Source organism: Oryctolagus cuniculus, chromosome 11 (assembly GCF_051225735.1).
Source record: "Oryctolagus cuniculus isolate XC-2025 breed Fujian yellow rabbit chromosome 11, ASM5122573v1, whole genome shotgun sequence".
Lineage (NCBI taxonomy): Eukaryota > Metazoa > Chordata > Mammalia > Lagomorpha > Leporidae > Oryctolagus > Oryctolagus cuniculus.
Genome location: NC_142877.1, coordinates 84,304,119 through 84,328,430, shown reverse-complemented (window position 1 = coordinate 84,328,430; position 24,312 = coordinate 84,304,119). Strand labels below are relative to the sequence as shown.

Genomic DNA, 24,312 nt, shown 5'->3' with positions numbered 1-24,312 from the left:
CTAAATTTATGGGTCACTAAAATTTTTGGAGGGGCATCTTCTGTTTTTGAGGCACCAGGCTAGACCAAGCACTGTTTAAGAACTGCTCTTTCACTCGACAGGAAGCTTCCTCACCTCCCCTTCCTGAGATAATTAAGATTGTGCTGGCCGGCGCCACGGCTCAACAGGCTAATCCTCCGCCTTGCGGCGCCGGCACACCGGGTTCTAGTCCCAGTCGGGGCACCGGATTCTGTCCCGGTTGCCCCTCTTCCAGGCCAGCTCTCTGCTGTGGCCCGGGAGGGCAGTGGAGGATGGCCCAAGTGCTTGGGCCCTGCACCCCATGGGAGACCAGGAGGAATCACCTGGCTCCTGGCCTCGGATCAGCGTGATGCGCCGGCCACAGCGCGCCAGCCGTGGCGACCATTGGAGGGTGAACCAACGGCAAAAGGAAGACCTTTCTTTCTGTCTCTCTCTCTCTCACAATCCACTCTGCCTGTCCAAAATTTAAAAGAAAAATAATAAATAAATAAAAATAAATTTAAAAAATTAAAAAAAAAAGATTGTGCTATTGTCTGATCCCCTGACAGGTTGGGAAGTGTTGTCACCATTTAAAGATGCAGAAAATTTGATTCCAAAGCTTGAAGTAACTCACCCGAATGCACGGCTGGAGGCGACTGAGCCCCTTCACAGCTCTTCAGCATACTCACTTCTTCTAACCCCTCTTTTTTAGAAGCCTTCTCAAGGCTCTGATTATTACCCACTCATTTCCAGGAGTATAATGACCATCCTTCCGACACATGGATGGCTTTCCACCTTTACTTAAGGTGTCCCTGTTGCATCTGCAACCAAGTGGGTGGGCACACACTGGTTCCCCCTCTGGCCTAAAGTTTGTTCCTAACACAGTTGTCAGTACTTCCAGCCAGCAGTATGTTCTATGGGACGAAGATACTTCTAAGGTTAACTTTAGGTGTACAATCAAGAAGTAGCACATATGACTTTTGCGTGCATCCGGTTCAACAAAATTTGGTCTCACAATCACTCTAAGCTGTGTAAAAAGGCTAAGAAGTACAATTTCAATCTCTTGGCTATATGCAGGAGTTCTGTTGCTAAAGAGTGAGAAAGTTAATAATGTGACAAATTAGTTCATAGCTTAATATCATGAGAACAAAAATTCACTGCAGTTCAATGAAGTGAAGGGTTAGCTGGAGGAGGAGTGCACCATAATGAATTAATTCCCAGCCATGGGTGCATACCAACATCACCAGTAAGGTCTGAAAAAATAAAATGTATCCAGAAATTCTTATTTATTGTTAGCATAAGGCCAGGCCATCTATTTAAATTTTTTTTCAAAAAATGCTTCATAGTTTATTCCCATCTTAACCCATCTGAGAATTATAGTGAAGATGCATTTATAGATGATTGATAGATATAGATGATGATGATGATGAAGATAGATCAATCAATAGATTTAGACAGATAAGATGAGATTGTAGGTGTTGAAGCAGACAAAGTTTTGGCTCTTCATCTGCCATTTATTATTTTTATGACTTTATTTATGACTTTAAGTAGGTTTACCATTCTATAAGCCTGTAAATGCTTATCAGTAAAATACGGATGAAATCACTCCCTACATCATATATATACATATATATAATAATAATGAAAACAGCACAAACTAAAAGTCCATAAAAATGCATATATGCTACTCATTCAATAAATGATGAATATCATACTGAAAATCAGGATGATATTGAGGGGCTGGTGTTGTGGCATAGCGGGTAAAGCCATTGCCTGCAATGCTGGCATCCCACATAAGCAAACAGTAACCTACACAAATGGAAAATGAAGAGATTCATCTCATTTGTAATAGCACCACAATGCTGGCCCTTCAAAATATATTCTTAAAGGCTTTCACCTCCTTCATTAGGTTTATTACTAAATATTGTACTAATTTTTTGCTATTACAAATGAGATGAATCTCTTCATTTTCCATTTGTGTAGGTTACTGTTTGTTTATGTAAATCCAACTTAGTGAATTTTGTATTCTGAAACTTTTACTAATTCTGGCCATTTTTTGTTGAATCCTTATTTTCTTTTTTGATTATTTATATAAAGAAAGTAGGTATCTTTGCTTCCCAGTGTTGGAGGCTGTAAGATCAAGCAGCGTATCACAGGTTCTAGCAAAAGCCCTGCAGTGGGTGGCGAGAGGATGTGCAGGAAACAGATCACATGGAAATATAAGAAGTGAGAACCTTATAGGTTGCTATGTGTACATTCATGCTATCTGCAAACAGATAATTTTACTCTTTCCTTTCTAGTTTGGGTGTATTTTATTTCTGTTTCTTATCTGTTTCTCTGACGAGGATCCCAGTACTTGATTGAAAAGAAGTGCAGGAATGCCAATCCGTACTGTGTTCTGGATCTTAGAAGAAAAGCTTGCAGCTTTTCCCAGTGGATTATGGTGGATGCTGTGTGCTTTTCATGTGTGACCTTGACGTGCTGATCAAGTACTTTCTATAGCTCTCTTGTTGAGAGTTTTGTTTCACAAATGGATATTGATGTTTATCATATTTTGGTTTCTGTATTTGTTTTTATGACTACCTGTTTTTTCTCTCATTTTGTTAATGTGTTGTACCACATAGATTTGTATATATTGAGTTTTCTGTGCAAAAAGAGAATCTTCTTTTTTCTTAATTTAGCAAAGTGTTTGTTAATTGTATTTCTTTTCAATTAAGGCAACCCTTAGTTTTGTTAATTATTTGTGTTTTTTTGGGCAGGCAGAGTTAGACAGTGAGAGAGAGAGACAGAGAGAAAGGTCTTCCTTCTACTGGTTCACTCCCCAAATGGCCTCTATGGCCGGCATGCTGCGCCGATTCGAAGCCAGGAGCCAGGTGCTTCCTCCTGGTCTCCCATGCAGGTACAGGGCCCAAGCACTTGGGCCATTCTCCACTGCCTTCCCGGGCCACAGCAGAGAGCTGGACTGGAAGAGGAGCAATCGGGACTAGAACCTGGTGCCCCAACTGGGACTAGAACCCGGGGTGCCCGTGCCGCAGTTTAGCCAAGTGAGCCGCAGTGTTGGCCATGCATATTTATTTATTTGAAAGGCAATTTTACAGAGGAAGAGGGAGAGACAGAGATCTTCCATCTGCTGGTCCCATCCCCTAATGGCTACCATGGTTGAGACAGGGCCAGGCTGAAGCTCCATACAGGTCTCCTGCATTTCCAGGCCAGTTCGTGGATAACTGGACTGGAAGTGAAGCCGCCGGTACTTCTGATACTTGAAACAGTGCCTATATGAGATGCTGGCCAGATGGTGGCTCAACCTGATGTTCATAATACTGGCCCATTTTAATTTGTTTTCTGTTTTTTATTTTCTAATTGACTTATTTATGCTCTAATCTTTATCATTTTCTTCAGTCTGGTAACTTTGGACTTTATTTTTCCTTATCTAGTTATTTGCTATGTAAGATTAAGCTGTTTACTTGAGCTCTTTCTTCTTAAAAAAAAAAAAAAGATTAATTTCATTTATTTGAAATGCAGTTACAGAGAGGGAGAGAGAGAACTAGAGAGAGGGAGAGAAAGAGAGATATTTCATCTGCTCTTTCATTCCCCAAATGACTGCAATGACCAGGGCTGGAACTGGCTGAAGCGAAAAGCCAGAAGATTCATCTGGGTCTCCCACAATAATACAGGTGCCCAAGCACTTGGACTATCATCTGCCGCTGTCCTAGGTCATTAGCAGGGAGCTGAATCAGAAGTAGAACAGCTGGGACTTGAACCTGCACCCATGTGGGATGCCAGCAGTGCAGATGGTAGATTTTACCCACTGTGCCGGAATGCCAGCCCCAAGATCATTCTTTTTAATGTAGGCAACTATCACTATAAATTTCTTTCTTTGCACTAATTTCACTATAACCTATAAGGTTTTCTATGTTCTGTTTTTATTTTGGTTTGTCTCGGGATGTTTTAAATCCCATTTGATTTCCTCTGTGAATCCCATGTTTGTGTGTGTTGTTTAGTTTCCACATACAAATGAGTTTCCTTGCTATTAATTGTTTCTAATTTCTTTCTATTGTGATTAGAAAAGATACTTGGAATGAGTTCAATATTCGTAAATTTGTTAGGATTTGTCTTGGTATCTAACATGTAAAATTTCCTGAAGATTGTTCAAATTGTCCTTGGATGAATGAATTTTCCTCCACCGTTTGGTGGAAATTCCTATATATGTCTTTTATATCTATTTGGTCTATAGCACTACGCTTGTCAGCTATTTCATTATTTTCATTTATGATTTTTTTGGTAAAGACTTATTTATTTTTTGAAAGACAGAGTTACAGAGAAAGAGGGAGAGAAAGAGGGAGAGAAAGAGAGAGGGAGAGAGAGAGAGAGAGAGAGAGAGAGAGAGAATATCTTTCATTTGTTAGTTCACTCCCCAGATGGCCACAATGGCCAGAACTGGGCCCATCAGAAGCCAGCAGCCAGGTTAGGGGCAGGGGCTCAAGTACTTGGGCCATCTTCCACTGCTTTTCCCAGGCCATTAGCAGGGAACAGGACTGGAAGTGGAACAGCCAGGACTGGAACCGGTGCCCATAGAGGATGCTGGTGCCACAGACTTCACCTGCTATGCCACAGCACAGGCCCCCATTTGTGATTTTCTATGTTTTATTGTAAGTTGGAACTTGAAATTCTTTACTATTATAATATTGTCGATACCATTTTAGATCTGTTAATGCATGCATTATATTTCAGTGCTCATATGTTGATTGCATATATACTTAATGGTTGTTGTACCTTCTATCAAATTTATCTTTTGTCATTATATAATGATCTTCTTTGCCTCTAAAAGCAGATTGAGAATTAAAGTTTATTTTGTCTGGTATGTCTATAACTACCTCTACTTTTTTTGGTTACTATTTGCATGACAGAAATATGTTTTTCTATTCCTTACTCTTTAAAAAACATGTGTCTTTAAATTTAAAATGACAGTCTTATGGACAGCAGGTCGATTGGGTCTTTTTATTTTTATCCATTCACTAATCTTTTTCTTTTTATTGGTGGGGTTGATGTATTGTACATTTAAAGTAATTGTTGACAAGTGAGGACTTATTGTTCCCATTCTGTTAATTAATTTATCTGTGTTCACAAATGATTCCCTCCTCTTCTCTTCCTCACTTGCTGTGCTGCCTTCCTGTTTTATTTGATTCTTGTAGTTATTTGCTTTGATTGTCATTCTCATCTTTTGTGCATATATAAAAGATCTTCTCTTGGTGATTATCTCAAAGCTTACATAAAGCATCCTGTAGCTATAGCAATCTATTTTTAAGCTTCTAGCCACTTCACTTCAATAGCATACAAAAACTCTATGTCTTACTCGCCCAGGTGTAGTGTTTCCATCAGTATTTCTTTATTATTATTATTATTATTATCTACTAACAATTTCTCATCTCTTAATTCTCATTAAGATTGAACGAAATTTATACAATGCCATTACAGTGTTGCTTCACTCTGCATTTCCTTATATATCGAGTAGTGAAATTTATGCTTTCATGTATTTCCATTCTGCCATGGAGGATGTCTTTGCTTAGATTTGAATAGCATTCTTGGGCATTTATTGTAAGCCAGGTATGGTGGTGATGAAATTTCTCAGTGTTTTTGTTCTTCTGGGAAAACTGCTTTCTCCTTAGTTTGAAGGTAATTTTACCAGATATAGTGTTCTTAGTGTTAGTGGTCTTATTATTGTGTTCTTAATGTCAATGTTTTTCTTTCAGTTCCTTGAATACATGTTTCCCACTCTCTGCTGGTCTGTGTATTAATCTGTTTAGTGTTATTACTGAAAAAAATGCATCAGGCTGGGTAATGAGTAATGAAAAGTGTATTTAGCTCAGAGTTCTGGATGTTCTAGAGCTTGGCCCTGGCTCCTGTTCTGTTCTGCTAAGTGACTTGTGGTAGATGGCATCACAGTGGTTGGAGGACACACACAAAGGGTCACAGGAAGACAGGAAGCTAAAGAACAATTCAAGGTCCAGCCTTAGTCTTCAATAACAATTTGTTCTTAGCATAAATTCACTCACTCCATGAACCAAGCATCAATCCCTTCTGAGAATAATGCCCCTGATGGCCCAAGCACTTCCACTTAAACTCATGTCTGAAGGGTTCCATCTATTAGTCCCCTCATCTTGGGGACCAAGCTTCCAACATATAAATCATCAGGCTACAACCAAATGCAACCCATAGCTGCCTGCAATGTTGCCACCAAGATATCTGCTAATAATCCTATACATGATGAGTCACTAGTCTCTTGTGGCTTTGTCTCTCACTTGTCACAATTGTGTTAACTGTCTTTGTATAGAGGTTGATCCTCCTTAGGAACCTTTGAGCTTCATGAGTTGAGATATTCATTTCCCTATTGAGACTTGATTCATTTTCAGGTATTACTTCTTTAGCTGGATATTTCAAACATAGTCTTTAAGTCTGTAGATGCTGTTTTCTGCTGATGCAGTCTGCTATTTAAACTCCTCACTGCATTTTCATTTCCTTCACTGTATTCTGCTCTTTCTGTTGAGCAGTTTGTGATGATTTTGTATCTCTTTCTTGAACTCCTTATTTTGTTCATGTATTGTTTTCCAAATTTTTGTCAAGCTGCACATATGTGCTCTCTTGTACCTTGCAAGGCTTCTTTAAAATATTGATTTTGAGATTTGTGCCAGGCAATTTATACAATGCCATCATGTAATATAAAACATTACTATTTAAGCGTGAATAGTTCAAACAGTGTGTGCAAAACTGTGTTTACTTCATCGAGTAATTCCACCCCTGGGATAATTTATCCTGTTTCTATTTAAATGAAATTAGAAGTTAAAGTCATAGAGAGCATATCTAAAAATTAGTAAATTAAGTTGTAGTTTTTACTTCAACTGCTTCCTTTGAACAGTTTAGTTTTCTGCAAGAGACAGACAAGAGCCACTAGACCAGACTTCAGCAAACAGTTTATGTAAAGAACCAGCTAGTAAATAGTTCATGCCCTGTGGATGTGACAGTCACTGTCGCAACTGTTATATCTTACTGTTAGCCGTTGCAAAACACACCAAACACTGGAGTAAGGGAAAGGGTTTATTGGGGAACACACAACAGACTGGAGTGAATGGGGCAAAGGGAAAAGAGAGTATAAGACAGAGACAGAGAGGAGGGAGAAGAGAGATGAATGGAGGAGAGGAGCCACGAGAGCAGAGAGAAGCCAAGAGAGAAGAACCAAGAGAGCACGTGTTCAGGAACAGGCCCTTTTAAAACTTTGCAGGGAAGCAGGAGCAGCGAATCCCATTAGGATGGGGGTGGAGCCTGGCTCAGGTAGCTGGGCCATGCGGCCACCTGGCTACAACTGCTTGTTTCCTAACAGCGACTACTGCACTATTGTAATGTAATAGCAATCATAAATAATATGTGAATAAGTAAACTTGGCCAAGTTCCAATAAAAATTATTTATGGACAGGGAACTTTTGATTTCTTATAGCTTTTTATTTCATAAAAATAATGTCTTTTTTCAATTTATTTTCAATCATTCAAAAATGCATAAATCTGGCCGGCGCCGCGGCTCACTAAGCTAATCCTCTGCCTAGCGGCGCCGGCACACCAGGTTCTAGTCCCAGTTGGGGCGCCGGATTCTGTACCGGGTGCCCCTCTTCCAGGCCAGCTCTCTCCTGTGGCCAGGGAGTGCAGTGGAGGATGGCCCAGGTGCTTGGGTCCTGCACCCCATGGGAGACCAGGAAAAGCACCTGGCTCCTGGCTCCTGCCATCGGATCAGCACGGTGCGCCGGCTGCAGCGCGCCAGCTGCGGCGGCCATTGGAGGGTGAACCAACGGCAAAGGAAGACCTTTCTCTCTGTCTCTCTCTCTCACTGTCCACTCTGCCTGTCAAATAAAAATAAAAATAAAAAATAAAAATAAAAAAAAACAAAAATGCATAAATCTTATTTAGTTTGCAAGCCTCAGAAAAACAAAGTCTATGAAGAGTGGATAGTCTGAAGTAGTTAGAGGTTAGTGTGGACCAAAGGAAAAGTGTGTGAGTATGTATATTGTTCCTATATAGAACATTGAATTAATTGTTCTCTCTATATATATATTGCCCTAAGAAAAGAAGGCTGAGGACAAAAAATAATGAAAGAGGCAAATAAACTCTGAAGAGGAGCTGTAATCCCCATTTAGGATAATTTTTCTTCCTTAGTGGTTCTGCCATTTGCTAGCTCTGTGACATAGGGCAATTTCCTGATAGTTTTCCTCAGGTGTAATTTTGCCTCAATTTTAAGTCAACCATAACAATAGAAGTTACCTTTTAAGGTTGTTGTGAGGTTTAAATGAATTAATACATGCAAAGAGCTTAAAGTTATGCCTGGCACAAGAAATCTTGTGTTAAATATTGTTGTTGATGATGTTGATCATGTCAGGAATGATTTTTTACATGATATTGTCCAACTGCTTTCAAGGGTGATTGAACCGAGATGCAGAGAGGTAGAGTGGCCGATCTGCCCACATTGCAACTGACTAAGTGGCAACTGCTTGGATATAGGAGGAAGTTTCTTACTCATTCTCAGTAAACTTCATTTTAAAAGAATTATTTATTTATTTGAAAGACAGAAAGAGATCCTTCATCTTCTGGTTCACTTCTCAAATAGCCACAAAAGCCAGAGCAGAGCCAGGCTGAAGGAAGGAGCCTAGACTTGATCTGGGTCTCCCACATGAGTGCCAAGGACCCAAGAACTGGAACCTGAATTTGCTGCCTCCCAGCACCAGGATTAGCAGGAAGCTGGATTGGACAGGGAAAACTCAGGATTGGAACCTAGGCACTCCAATCCGGGATGCTGGCATCCCAAGAAGAGTCTTAAGTAGGGCATCAGATGCTCACCCCAAACTTTATTTTACCCATAAAAATTAGAATTTAAAGATCATATACCTACTGACATTTTGCTCTCTTCCTCTATTCACATTTTGTAATATGTACACATTTAAAAGTCACATAAAAATAAAATTGAAATGCATGCAGATGAATACAACACATGATAATTACCATTAGAACCTACGCAAATGGATTACTTGAAAAGGAATTGTTCAAAATAATGGGTTTAGCATGCTTCCTTTGTTATTTCTAAGGAAAGAATTAAGTGGATAAATCCTTTTTATTGCCCTGGCATTCTTTTTTTTATGCAAGAATGACTAATGGAGATTGCTTCTGCCATTTACATTTTCTTTAGTACTTTTGGAGCACATTGTAATGCTTTTCTTTCCTTTAAGACTCTTTCCCTTACCATAATAGAGCTGAAAAGAATAGTTCTAAGACACAACCTATAATTTTGTCATTTCTGCCCTGATTGGGAAAAAAGCAAAAAAAAAAAAAAAACAAAAACTAAGTGTGTGCTTAGAATTTTGACCATGTTGGCTGAGGAGGTCAAACATCAAGATGCAGAAAGAGGAATACAGAAAATAATAAATCCATCTTCTTTTATTTTAATGTGACATCTAAAAACATTAAAATATTGTTGATGGAAATACAATATGTTTGGACTATTAAAGCAGAGTGTTTTCTAAAATATCCAAATGTTACTGACAACAGATGAACAACACTTGAATAAACAGAAGACAAAGGCATAATTCAAATTGTGTAGATGTACCTTTTAAAATTTAATAACCAAATCTGCTCAAACTACTGTAATACTTCCTAGCATACCTAATATAGCTGAAGTTGAAACTTTTATTCCTATCTTAGACTATTTTATTTAATAATGAACAGGACGGTTGTTCGCAGAGCTGCTTACTGCTTTGTAATGTGGTCAGGTGTGGACCCACTGGATTACTGGTTGTCCATTGCCTTTTTTCCCAGCATCTCTTGTGTTCCTCATTTTTGCTTTCCTCTTATATTGGGGTGGGGCAAGAGTTAGTACAATCAGTTGTCCTTTCTGTGCTTAGCTGATAGCCAATCCTAATTAGCCAACTTTAATACCTCTGACTTGGAGGGCAGCAACCTAGTGGAAGTGATAATGGGAAGTATGATGGAAGGCAGTAGCCTCCATTCTTTACCAAGAGCAACTTTAGAATCATTAATACTTTTAATAAATCCTGCTTGTTATTTTCATTGTGAATTGCCTAGTTTGGTTTTTAAAAAAGATTTTGCAGTCTTGTTCAAGAGATAAGAAATTATGAGCAATGGCATCTTTCTGGGCAATGCAAATTGTACCATATTTGCTCATGAAATTAAAAACTTTCAACTAAATTGCTTCTGACCTTCTCAGCGCTCACTACTGAATTCTTACGGTTTACATATGGTGTTGCACTTCTCAGTGTCATTTGTTTACCTTAATGGATATTCTCAGTCTCTGTGTTTATTTATGGAAAAGTTCTTGGAAAAAGTAGAATTAAAAGAGAAGCTTATGTCAGTGCAAAAATTGCTTGAAATTTATGCATGGTTTTTCATAACATGAATCTTTCATGAACTTTTTACAGATCCTTCTATTTGCTTATCTATATTTTTAAATTGAAGCTTGCTCTGCTGCGGTGGTAATATGAACCATTCAGATTGCATTTTCCTAACACTGACACTTTCAGGAAACTGTTTAAATGTTGTGCTTTGGTTCCCTAGATGAATTTTTGTACTTTACCAAACTGGCAGCTTTCTCAGTATTTGTTTTTACTCTTCCTCCATCTTATGCTGGATGCTCAAAAACTCCTTTGGCCAATTTATTTTCTTCTTTTCTATAGACTTTGGTATGTCCTTAACAAAAATGCCGATGTTTAAAATATTAGCAATTGTTTGAATGGTGGACATTTTTTAAAAAAGCAATAAAAAGGCCGGCGCCGCGGCTCACTAGGCTAATCCTCCGCCTAGCGGCGCTGGCACACCGGGTTCTAGTCCCGGTCGGGGCGCCGGATTCTGTCCCGGTTGCCCCTCTTCCAGGCCAGCTCTCTGCTGTGGCCAGGGAGTGCAGTGGAGGATGGCCCAAGTGCTTGGGCCCTGCACCCCATGGGAGACCAGGAAAAGCACCTGGTTCCTGGCTCCTGCCATCGGATCAGCGCGGTGCACCGGCCACATCGCGCCAGCCGCGGCGGCCATTGGAGAGTGAACCAACGGCAAAGGAAGACCTTTCTCTCTGTCTCTCTCTCACTGTCCACTCTGCCTGTCAAAAAAAAAAAAAAAAAAAGCAATAAAAAGTGACTGAGTATCAGAAAATATAATTATTGAAATACAGAGTAGAACAGAATACAGATAGTTTGGTAGAAAGTTATAATTTTATTTGAATTACGTATCAATAACTATGTTAAATATGGTTTAAGTGTTGAAATGAGTGTCCTAAGAATCTAGTGTCAAAAGAGTTTAACTTAAGCATCCATTTAAAATTTTACTACCATTGGAACAATGCTATCTCAAAGTTAAAACTATAAATAAGTTTTGCATTCCAGTTTTACTTTTTGGAATAATTTTTTAAATCTTAAATATTATGTTTAAAAAGGATTACATGATCAGACAAAATCAATAAATATGCACTAAAAAATAGATATAAGCAAAGCCAGTTCACATGTAAAGTTTGGAAATAGCCAAATTCATGTACTATTCATGCACTGTATTTTTTATCAAAAGTTCACAAGAAGCTTACTGTGATGTGCATGTTAAATTTTAGCACTAAGGCAATTTATCTATACAGGAATTGGGAGGTCTGGCCAGCCAAAACTGGGGAAGGACTGTGTTAAAAACAAAGAATGTAGAGTGTTCTCATTCATTCAGTAGGTATTTGCTGACTGATTAAAGGTAGTGTTAAGTGCTAAGAACTTAGAACAACCACAAAGTGAACCTGTTCATCCCACCTCCAAGCTGTTTAGTCATTCATTAAGATAAATGGATTTATAAATTAAAGCATTAATTCATTAACTAGTTTTTAATCTGACCAGAGGCAGAGTCTTACAATGCAAACCCCTGAATCTCATCTCAAAGCAGTTCAGTTTCACAAACAGTCGAAATCTGTCCATGCTTACTGGAACACAGTTAAAATGAATGTTACATGCTAGCTGATCAAACTACACAGACTACTTGTTTTATATTGCTTTTAATATGCTTCAGTGATGATTAAAATCTCAGATACAATGACAGCCTTAGAAAGAAAAACAGTTACTGGCTTGGGGTCCTTAATTTTATTTGAATAAATGTCTCGATTTTTATTGTTTCTTAATAAATATAGAACAACACAAATCAAGTTATTGTGGTTGGAGAGTTTCTTAGTGTAAATTGTAAATCTCTTTTGTTTTACTAGTTGCATTTTTTTTGTTTATGTATGTTTGTGTATGTGTGTGTGTGTGTGTGTGTGTTCTCACTTCAGTGTAATCTAACCATGGAATTCAGCTAGAATTAGAATAAATATCTGAGTGGAATCAAATTATGTGCTGGTGTAGTGAGACCTCTGAAAGTCTCACTTTTGGAATTGTTAATTGAATCCTGGATAAAAATAGATGAAAAGAATGTTTGTTAATTAGATGCGGATGCTCTCTGGAAGTTGTTGTTAAATAGGTAAAGACAAATATGAATTTTAAAATGTGAGAATGAGAAATGAAGCTCCCTGTAGAATTACCACTAGAGGTTTTATGTGGATGTGATTATTTTAAAAAGTAGTTGAGAAATTTTCAAGACAAATTTACCTATGCCACATAAGAATTATAAATAAAAATGATAAATACTGCATATAAGTGGCCTATTTTAAATCTTAGGAATATTTGAAAACATCTTCTACATTGTTGCAGGTGAATTCCCCTATCAGTCACAAACTGTAGTTCTGACCTGGATAAGTCTCTGATTTGTGTATTCAGTGAATAATTTCATTAATTATCAAAAACTGTTATTGCACCGTTACTAAATAACAAAGTTTGAAAGAATCAAATAAGAACTAGGAACCTATCCTTATATATGTTTTTCTATATGACCTCAAGTATATTTTGTTTTCCATGGTCGTTTTCTCACTTGTAAAATAAGAATAATAGTACTCAGTGCACAGTGTTTTTGGAAAGATTGAGATAATGCATGTAAATTGCATCACAACAGAAAGAGCTTGTAATACACATTCAACACATAAGCTATTATTATTGTTATTATTTTTTCAATTAGGACTTTACTTAGTCAACTATTTGAGAAATTAAAAAAAAAGAGAGAGGGGGAGAGAGAGAGAGAGAGAGAGAGAAACAAGAGAGCTCCCATCTGCTGGTTTACTCCTCAAATGTCAGCAGTGGCCCAGACTGGACCAAGGACCAAGTCAAAGCTGGGAACCAGAAATTCAGTCCAGACTAACAAAGTAGATAGCAAGAACCCAGCTGCTTGAGCCATTACCTTGTGCCTCTGAAGGTGGAAATTCATAGGAAGCTGGAATTAAGAGCAGAGGCAGGACTCAAATCCAAGTACTCCAATATGAAATACAGACATCCCAAGCAATGCCTTAGCCACAAGGCCAAAATCCCACCCTGTTTGTTGTCTCCTTCATTATAAAACTTCATGGAAAGATCTTGTACATATGTTAAGATTTCTAGAGAGACAAAAAAAAAAAAGGAGAGGCAGATGTTGTGAAGCAGCAGGTTAAGCTGTTGCTCAGAATGCCCACTTCCCATATCTGAGTGCTTGGGTTCAAATCCCACCTCAGCTTCCTATCCAACTTCCTGGGAATGCACACCATGGCAAGGCATCAGATCCTGGTTCAAGTACTGGAGTCCCTGCCACTGACATGGCAGACCCAGATGGACTTCCTGGCTCCTGGCTTTGGTCTGGCCCAGCTCCTGTTGGCTCAGGCATTGGGAAAGTGAACTAGGTAATGGAAGATTCTCTCTCTCTCCTTCTTTCTCTTTCTCTCTCCCAAAAGAAATAAAATAAACATAAGTATTTAAAATGTTTTTAAAAAGGAAAACAAAGTGCAAATTAAATTAGTAGACATTGCCTTTCTTTCCCCAACTTCAAGAATTCTAGCAGATTTCAGTTCTTAGATATTCTTGGAATTCCATTTTTCCTTGTAACACCCATCCATTCTGAGTCTAAAACACATAAACGTAATAAGCTTTAGCATGTGAACCATATTACCTAGGCTACAATATTCTTGCAAACTTCTTAATGCTATTTTAAGACAAAATTGCCTGTTATTGTGTAAATGTAAAATATCTCCTGATGACTGCCATAACCCTCCCATCCATGATCTTGCCCTTAACTTCATTCATAGTTGCCCATGCCTTCTACTCTATCTGCTTCATCACATCAGGGCTGGGAAAATCCTACAGAGCAAACCCAATACTTCTTGTTCATTCTTTCTTTATATTTTCCCAGTGGCCCCCTCCATGATTCTTTTTCAGCCTTGAATCATATAAAATGAACATTTAGAAAGCCTTCGAATTTGTAGTTTTCTATGTGGATAACTAATTGTCTCCTCCATGTATAAATCCTGTGTATGTTTCCTTACAGCTTTTCATACTCTCCATAGGCCTCTTCCATTTATATAGTTTGCTGTCATTTGACACTCCATAAATAATTCTAGCATGCCTCCCATTTGTCAGTCAATGTACTAAGTACTGGGAATAAATAATGGATCGGATATAATTACTGGTCTCAGAGCAATCAGTGTTAAAATGTGGACTCGGAAAACTAACATTCAATGTGATAGAATAGTAATTTGTATGACATGAATTATTGAAGAATGCTAAGAAGTTTTATACCTTCACACCCTGGGAGAATATGGTCTCAGAATCCATCCCAAGGTGAATGATTTACAAACTAAAATACAAGACAGGTAAATGACTAAAAGACAATCCGTTATAGGAAAGGCAAGCTGGATGAGTATAAAAACTCACAGCTAACATGGCATGTGTGTGATGGCAAGCCCTTCATTAAGCTAGAACAAACAATAGCAGTAGGGAGATTAAAAGGAAAAGGCAAATGGAGTTCAATTCATTATTATCATTAGGTAAGGAGCATTTAATGTACCTCATATTTGACTAAGTATTTTGTAGTGAAAAGCACAATGTAAAGTAGGTATTGTTATCCCTCCACCCTACCTCTCTTCCCACCCCCAGTTTATAGAAAATTATAAATATCATATAACCAAAAATAGCTCAGAGGGCCGGGACTCCTCCCCATTCAGCCTTTCAAGCATATTCAAGGAAAGCTATGCTTCCAGAATCACTTCCCAAAAACACGATCTGTGCTCGTTTACCTGTCCCAAATCTGGAAAAGAGGATAACATAGATGAAAAGTTGGTGTAAAGAAGCAAATGTATATAACGTGCTTAGCACAGTTTCTGGGTTAAGAGTTCAATAAATGATTGTTATTTTGTTTTTGTCTGAATACTTCCTTCTGTACATATATTTTTGCCTCTTTTACTGGAATGTAATCTCCACATAAGAGGGACTGTTCTGCATCTTCCCCAGCAGAGGAATACTACTAAATAAATGAATTAACACATCTTAGACCCCTGAAAAATCCCCAAATGTGGGAACATAAAATATATTAAGTCATGTCTGTTCATTTCTTCCAGGTCACACTGTTCTTGAGGACCATGTTCTCTTGAGTTTCCAGGGCATCAGCTTTCATGATCATTAGCTGTCTTGTAGGAAGGACATTTCACATCCCTTGAAGATCTCACAGAAACATTTCCATGAATTTTGAACATTTGCGTGACATCATGCTTTGCTTTTTTTCTGCATCCTCTGCCTGCGAAGTTCTCCCAGATAGCCACGCTGCCTGTTCCCTCTCACTTTCATGACGGTGCTCAGACATCATGGACTTCCTAATCATGTTGTAGTTCATAGCACCCTTCCCTTTTTAAACTTTCCCTTAAAATAGTAATTGCTACTATTTTAAATGGGTGCTACTTATTTTTATTACTTCTGTCTCCCAGTGAGAATGACCTTTCCAATAGGGCAAGGTTCACTGCCTCCACCCACCTCATTATATTTCCCTAGGGCCAGTAAGTCATAGGTGCTCAAAGTATATTTGTAAATAAATGCATCTCTCCAAGATGTAAAAGGAGAACAGCAGCTCGAGGAAATAGGAGAGGTTCAGATGTTGTACATAGTGGCATCCTAGGGATAAGGCTGTAGGAAAAGGAATGAGGGCCTGGAGCTTTATGGATCAGAGAGCTGGCCACTGATACCACCACCAGTAAACCACTGGAGAGGGTCAGGGTTCATAAGAGATTGAAAATAAAAAGATGAAAATAACTGGACTGAGGCAAGAATAAGAACAAAACTTGGAAATTTGGCTTGTAAGCATAATGCGTTCTGAAGTGCCTAGAAGCTAGGCTGTAAGAGGTTATATGATCAACCAGGAAACATAAGGAAGAATCAAGGTAAAACAACAAGCCAGACAGACAGACAGACATACATCTATTTTAGTTGAAGTATCTTCGCTTTCCTAGTTGCATCATTCTTCCATCTTCCTCCAGATTATTCTTAAATATCAAACAACCTATGGTATGAAGAATGCAATGTAAATTACAAAGATTCCATGTCTGCTTAAAAAAAGTCAGCTGGCGTTGTTGTCTCCCTGGTTCAATTGTTAGTCATTCTGCAAAATCCACATTTAGATATTGCATCCTCTGTGCTGCCTTCCAGGTTCCCTGCCGCATTCTCAAGGACGTTTGTCGTTGCAAATGACAGAGAACCAACCTAAACCGTGTGAGCACACAGAGCAGTTTCAGGGGCATATTATTAAAATCCCAGGAATAGGAATGACTCAGCAAATCCAGAATCTGGAGCAGCAGTGATTTCATCAGAGGTCCAACACTTCTACCTGCTCTGTCCCCAAGTGGAAACGTGGCAGGTAGCATCCCAGTTATGTACCGTTTCAACTTAACTTTCCTTAGTGAAAAAGAGAATCTCCCACAAGTTCAGACAGAAACATCTGAAGGAATGACCTGATTGTTCTGGCTTGGATCACGTGTCCACCTCCTTGACATGGATTCTTGGCTCCGTGATCAACAACTCTGCAATTAAAGTAAAATAGAAAACCTTCCCAGGACGGGCATTGTGCCACAGCGGATTCAGCCCTTGCTTGTGACACCTGCCTCTCATTCTGGAGTGCTAGTTTGAGTCTCTGCTTCCAGTCCAGCTTCTTTGTAGTGTGCCTGGGAAGGCAGTAGATAATGGCCCAAGTACTTGGGTCTCTGACATTCATATGAGAGACCCAGATGAAGTTCCAGGCTCCCCACTTTGGCTTGGACCAGCCCTGGAGTAAACTCCGGGGTGGAATATTGGCAAGATTCATTCTCTCTCTCTCTCTCTCTGCCTTTTAAATAAATATATGTAAATATATTTGAAGAAGAGGAAAATTCTCTAATGAAAATGAAAGATGATGTTATCAAAAGAAGTATGAAGGGATGCCAGACATATAAAAGCAAATATTAGTCAGCAATTGATAAATACGCTTGATCAGTTGAAATGGTTCTGTTGATCAGAGTTGCATGGGCCTTCTGTGGGTTAAAAATAACCTGAAACTGTATGCAAAACTGCCTGTATGTGAACCTGTGCAGGAATGGGATCCAGCCTCCATGATATACAGAGGATTCCAAGGAGGAAGGGTATCAATAGTGGGAGAGGACATGTTGCTCTGCCCCATTCCAACCCACTATTAAATTCCCCTGACTTAATGGAGCTCAAATACAAGGAGGCAATGTTACAGAGCAGAACACTTGGAGATATGGAACTAACTTTTATTTAATCCTTTATGATTCTTATTTTACTCCATTTGTGCTATTGCAACAGAACATTTGAGACTGGGTAACTTAAAAACAACAGAAATTTATTTCGCACAGCTCTGGAGGCTGGTCGTTCCAAGGCTGGGTGGAGGTGTGGGCCCAGTGTCTCCTGCAGGATATTCCTTGAATGCTTTGGGCTCACATGGTGGAAGGAATAGGACAACAGCACCCTTGTAGTTCCCTGAAGCCCTTTTCTAAAGGAACGCATCCCATTCATGAGGGCAGAGCTATTATGATTAAAGACTCCTATCTCTTAGATTCCAACATACGAATTTTAGGGGAACATGTACATACAAACTGTGACAGTTCTGCTCATAAATCCATCTCAGTTTACTCATTTGTTAAATGTGAGTTATCATAACACCTCTATTGCAGATAAAAATGGCTGAGCACAGTGCTTGCACATAGCAATGCTCTATGTCAGTAATGTAGCTGGATAAATAGCACGGTTTAATCAGAAGTAGCTCCTCCCATTCTAATATCCTATTTGGAGTAGACCCTGTGTTAGCTGGAAGGAATCCAGACTTTTTTTTAAGGATTTATTTATCTATTTATTTGTATTGAAAGTCAGTTATATATAGAGAGAAACAGAGACGAAAATCTTCTATCTGCAGGTTCACTCCCCATATGGCCACAGAAAACCTCTCCTGGGTCTCCCAGGGTGGCAGGGGCCCACACACTTGGCCCATCTTTCACAGCTTCCCACAGGCCATCAGCAGGGACCTGGATCAGAAGTGGAGCAGCCGGGACTTGAACTGGTGCCCATATGTGATGCTGGTGTCTCAGGTGGCAGCTTTCCCTGCTACACCACAATGCCAGCCCAGAATCCAGGCGTTCACCAGCATTCTTCAGATGGGTCTCTTGGGCCTCTGTCTGATGCCGTCACCATCAATGAGAGCCCAGAGAATGTTTTGAGATCTTTAAGTGCTTTTCCTTATACTTCCTCTCCCATGGAGGTCCTCTAGCCTTCTCCTGTGTCTACTTCTCAAGAAAGCAGGGAGAATTTTCCAAAGAGCCTGTGTGACCTGCAGCTCCAGTGACTTCTGGGAGATCTTCTCACTCCTTAGGACACATTAAGGAGATGACCCCGTCCTCGAGGTTGAATTCCTAGGGCGGGGCGGAGGGGCAGGGGAGCTGACTTACCCACTTTGCTCATTGTGAAAAGAGTCCTCAGCTTATTAACATCTACAATGGAATCAGGTGCTAAAGGTTTGTTTTCATAACTACCCAGCATACTTTGTTATTAGGAAAAGTTGAACAGAACTAAGTATCAGAGTGATAGAGAATATCTGTCTATTCTATTACAAGACCTAATTTTTGGACTTGATTTATTTAAGTAAAACCATACAGTATTTGCATGTTAGCTGAAAATTATATTCTTCCTTGGAACTAATTGGTATATACTTTGAGAGAAGTTTGAGGTTTAAAATCTTTTTATCATAGTGTCACAACCATATTGATGCAAAGTGCTTTCCAAGTGAATTGATGTTTTGAAGTTTTCTTAATAAGGTCATTTGATTTTTTTCACAGATTCTCTCAGTAACCGTTTATAGACAGCCTGGTTTATTTTAGGCACAAGGCTACATTTGAAATTTACCTGACTTTCTAAATAAGCCAAGATTTAAATTTATTTCTATTTTTAAATATCCTTCCTTCACTTCTAAATAGATGAAATAATATTAAAAATGCATAGAATTTTGTAATATCCTAATATTTTCTAAGCATGTTTGTTAATTCTTGATGGTTATCTTGGTGGATTGTTAGCCTATAATGTTCCAATTCTTAAAAATTCATAATAAATTCAAAATAAAGCTTCACCAGGTACCAGTGCTGATGTAATATTTTATATAAAACATATTAAGAATCTAATATAAAAATGGTATTTCCAAGAGCTATTACACTCTTCTTGTCATTCCTTTGATGCGACCAATTTCTATGTTAACTAATGTGACAGGAAGGTCTCTGAAGTTCCTCATGCACTCCAAATCTTTATCCTGTCTGATTTCTGGATTAATTAGGTTTACACACCTTGTTTTTTCATATCCATTCATTATTTAATTCAGCACATTTTTATTGAATATGCTGCACATGGCAACTTGATGTTCTCCTTTGTATGAAAATGTTGTTTTCAATTAAACATTCTTCTGAAAATCATTTTCCCATGAGATATAATTAGGATGTCTGCTACCTAAATAAACAAGCAAAGTGAATAAACAAATAAAAGAATAAAATGTTTGATTTTCATGAGGTTACAAACACAAAAACGCACAATGATACATTGTAAAAGTGGTAGTGAAAAGCGCACCTTCTCTGAGCAGGGGATAGCAGCCAAGTATTGAAAGCTCGGGCTGGGTCCGTGGTGTTAACTGGGGAAGAATGTGTGCTGTGGGACAATCATCAGTTGCCTCAGCTCTGGGTAAGAAATCGCCAAGTGTGACTGGGGAGTAGGAAGAAGGCCAGTGTGGCTGAAGCTAAGCAGTCCTGAAGGACACTATAGACCTGTGAAAAAGTTTAAGTTTGTGCCAGCTACATTGAGAAAACATTGAATTATTTTGAAAAGCTAAGGGGTGAAAATATAGTTTAAATTGAAGAGATGAATCTGGCTGCTCTGTGGGTAAGATTGTAGATAGACAAAAGAGAAAATGAGGAAGCCAATTAGTCGGTGGTGGCAGTGCAGCAAGAGAGAGAAGCTTCATGTAGTTGCCATTATGTGTTCTACCCTTACAAAATGAGGCACCCCGTGTCCACATGCAGGAGATCATAAGCAAGATCACCTGATTCACAGACACAATACCATAGACCTGGGCACCGAAGCAATGGCAGGCGGGAGAATGAACATCCACTGGCTGATGTCTTTTTTAAAAAATTTGGAGTTTATTAGTGTGTGTGACATATAGGTCCTCATAATTCCAATATGTAATTTTTATGACTCAACATTTTTCTATATTAAATAACTGTGGATGTTGACTTCTCCTAGAAATAGCACTAATTTCTGAATTGATAATACAATAAAATCAATCAATGTTATGACACTATTATAATGTCAAATATTTTTAAACTGATATCAATAAATAGCAAATATTTTAAAAACAAAATTTTTTAAAGTTTGGAATCCTTTTCTCCATCCTGAATATTACTAAAGCTGATAATTTTCATGCATTAATTGCCTTCTGATCTTTTGCAAATTATTTTAATTTGGATTAGATATGCTAAAACAATGGCCATTAACATGTGACAAATTTAGTTCTAAGTACTCATAACAGCTTTACAACATTAAAGTCCAGTTTATGTATTTGTTTATTTTAAAATGCTAGGATTGTTGTCCTAATTAGTCTTCAGTCTGTAATCTTTTCATTTATGTTTCTTGTATACTTTAAAAGGGTAGACCAATCAGAATTTTTATCACATTCCATAACTTAATCAATTTCTGAATTAATCATATATACATTATATCAACAATTGAGACACATTTCCAACTAGCTATCTATTTTCCAATTTGAAAATATTTTGTTAGACAAATTCCAGTGTCTTAACCTCTTCTTAGAAAAGATATTCTAAAAATATTATTATAAATATTATTCAGAAGGCTAACCTAAATTTTAAAAATATTTTTGAAACAATAACATGATTAAAACTTAATGTTCACTTTCTGACCATTTGTCAATATTCATTAGTTATTAACCACATTCAAGTAACTTTAATTTTTTTACTTTATGCAAAACCTAGATTGTAAAAGCATACTGCTTTTATTTTACAGATTGTTGCCTTGCGTGAACAAAATGTTCATATTCAAAGAAAAATGGCATCAAGTGAGGGATCCACAGAGTCAGAACATCTGGAAGGGATGGAACCGGGCCAGAAAGTCCACGAAAAGGTATGAGTCACATACTCTTACATGGAAATGTCTGCTGGCGCTGTTATGAAACAAGAATAGGAAATATAAAAACCACACAATGAATATTTAGTAACTACTGATTTGATAATTAATATGCTCATTTAACAATTGTTGATTTGTTGCTCAAAGGTTTATGATGATTTTCCATCTCATTTGTTACCTTAATTTGATTCTCATAAAAATACATGTTATATGTTGTAACTATTAATGCATATATATTTTTAATGTCTTACTACTTTTGATTTGATTCTGTTAAAATTCTGCAATTATATGTAAATGCATATAAGTAAAACATAAATTATACCATTTAAGTGAGTATATAGATAAAGTACATGTGTATGTGTATATATGTATATACACACATCTATTTGGATTTACTCAGGATTATTAGAAATACAATAAAGCTTTTGATTTACTAAGTATATTAAGTCATATTATGTGCAGTTACTGACCAATTTGTTGTTTATCACTGCAATAAGTTTTTGATAGTCTCTTATTTGACTTAATGTTTGGGATGGCCCCAGCCATACTCCTGTTAGTGAAAGACTACATAATACAATACCTGATTGCGTCTATTGAGATAATCATATGGTTTTTCTTCTGCAGTCTGTTAATGTGGTGTATCACATTGATTGTTTTGCGCACATTGAACCATCCCTGCATGCCAGGGATAAATCCCACTTGGTCTGGGTGGATGATCTTTCTGATGTGTTGTTGCATTCTATTGGCCAGAATTTTATTGAGGATTTTTGCATCTGTGTTCATCAGGGATATTGGTCTGTAATTCTCTTTCAATGCTGCATCTTTTTCTGGCTTGGGAATTAAGGTGATGCTGGCTTCATAGAAAAAATTTGGGAGGATTCCCTCTTTTTCGATTGTTCTGAATAGTTTGAGAAGAATTGGAGTTAGTTCTTCTTTAAATGTCTGGTAGAATTCAGCAGTGAATCCATCTGGTCCTGGGCTTTTCTTTGTTGGGAGGGCCTTTATTACTGTTTCAATTTCTGTCTCAGTTATGGGTCTGTTTACGTTTTCTATGTCTTCCTGGTTCAATTTAGGTAGGTTGCATGTGTCCAGGAATCTATCCATTTCTGATAGGTTTCCCTGTTTGCTGGCATACAAGTCCTTGTAGTAATTTCTGATGATTCTTTTTATTTCTGTGGTGTCTGTTGTTATGTTTCCTTTTTCATCTCTGATTTTATTGATTTGGGTCTTTTCTCTTCTTTTTTTTAGTTAGTTGGGCCAATGGGGTGTCAATTTTTTTACATTTGCAACAAAATGGAGGAATCTGGAAAACATCATGCTGAGTGAATTAAGCCAGTCCCAAAGGGACAAATATCATATGTTCTCCCTGATTGGTGACAACTAACCAAGCATCAAAAAGGAAACCTGTTGAAGTGAAATGGACACTATGAGAAACAGTGACTTGATCAGACCTTGCCCTGACTGTTGATGTACAATTTAATACTTTATCCCTTTTAGTATTTTTTCTTGCTCTAGTTAACACTATTGGTTGAACTCTTGAATTAACACACAATTATTCTAAGGTGTTTAAATTTAACTGAAAAATGATCCCTAAGAGAGGGAGGAGATGTACAATTTGGGACATGCTCTATTGGACTTGCCCCAGATGGTGGAGTTAAAAATGTGCCAGGGGATTCCAATACAATCCCATCAAGGTGGCATGTACCAATACCATCTCACTAGTCCAAGTGATCAATTTCAGTTCACAATTGATCATACTGATAGGTCTAAGAGTCAAAGGGATCACACAAACAAGACTAGTGTCTGCAAATACTAACTGATAGAATAAAAAAGGGAGAGAACGATCCAACATGGGAAGTGGGATACAGAGCAGACTCATAGAATGGCAGATGTCCTAAACAGCACTCTAGCCTCAGAATCAGCCCTTAAGGCATTCGGATATGGCTGAAGAGCCCATGAGAGTATTTTAGGCATGGAAAGTCAAGACACTCTGGCAAAAAAAAAAAAAAAAAAAAACCTAAATGAAAGATCTCTGTGAGTGAGATCCCATTGGAAAGAATGGGGCCATCAAAGAAGGAGGTACCTTTCTCAGGGAGGAGAGAACTTGCACTTTGACTACGACCTTGTCTAAATATGATCAGAGTCGGAGAACTCAAAAGGCCTCCATAGCCTTGGCAACTCATGACAAGAGCCTAGGGAGATTACTGAGGCCATAAACAAGAGTGTCAAATTGTTAAGTCAACAACAGGAGTCACTGTGTACTTACTCATCATGTAGGATCTCTGTCCTTAATGTGCTGTCCAATGTGAATTAATGCCATAACTAGTACTGAAACAGTATTTTACACTTTATGTTCTGTGTGGGTGCAAACTGTTGAAATCTTTACTTAATATATACTAAATTGATCTTCTATATATAAAGATAATTGAAAAAGAATCTTGATGTGAATGGAATGGGAGAGGGAGTGGGAGATGGGAGGGGTGCGAGTGGGAGGAAAATTATGGGCGGGGGGAAGCCATTGTAATCCATAAACTGTACTTTGGAAATTTATATTTACTAATAAAAGTTAAAAATAAAAAAAACTATGCATAGATTTCAAAATTGCACCTAAAAAACTTTTTTTTTCCAAATTATTTATTTATTTAAGAGTGGAGGAGGGGAGGGAAGGGGAAGAGAGAGGGAATCCTCCCATTCATTGGTTCAC

General features: G+C 38.0%; 1 protein-coding gene across 18 annotated transcripts in view; it reads left to right on the top strand.

Annotated features, from left to right (window-relative positions):
• PPFIA2 (PPFI scaffold protein A2) overlaps positions 1-24,312 on the top strand; it is a 548,204-nt gene that overhangs the window by 389,795 nt on the left and 134,097 nt on the right. For all 18 annotated transcript variants that reach the window (XM_089307514.1, XM_089307512.1, XM_089307509.1 and 15 more), the window contains one exon: positions 21,489-21,605. In XM_089307514.1, the coding sequence (XP_089163640.1) occupies positions 21,489-21,605 (117 nt within the window). The remainder of the gene's footprint in view (positions 1-21,488; positions 21,606-24,312) is intronic.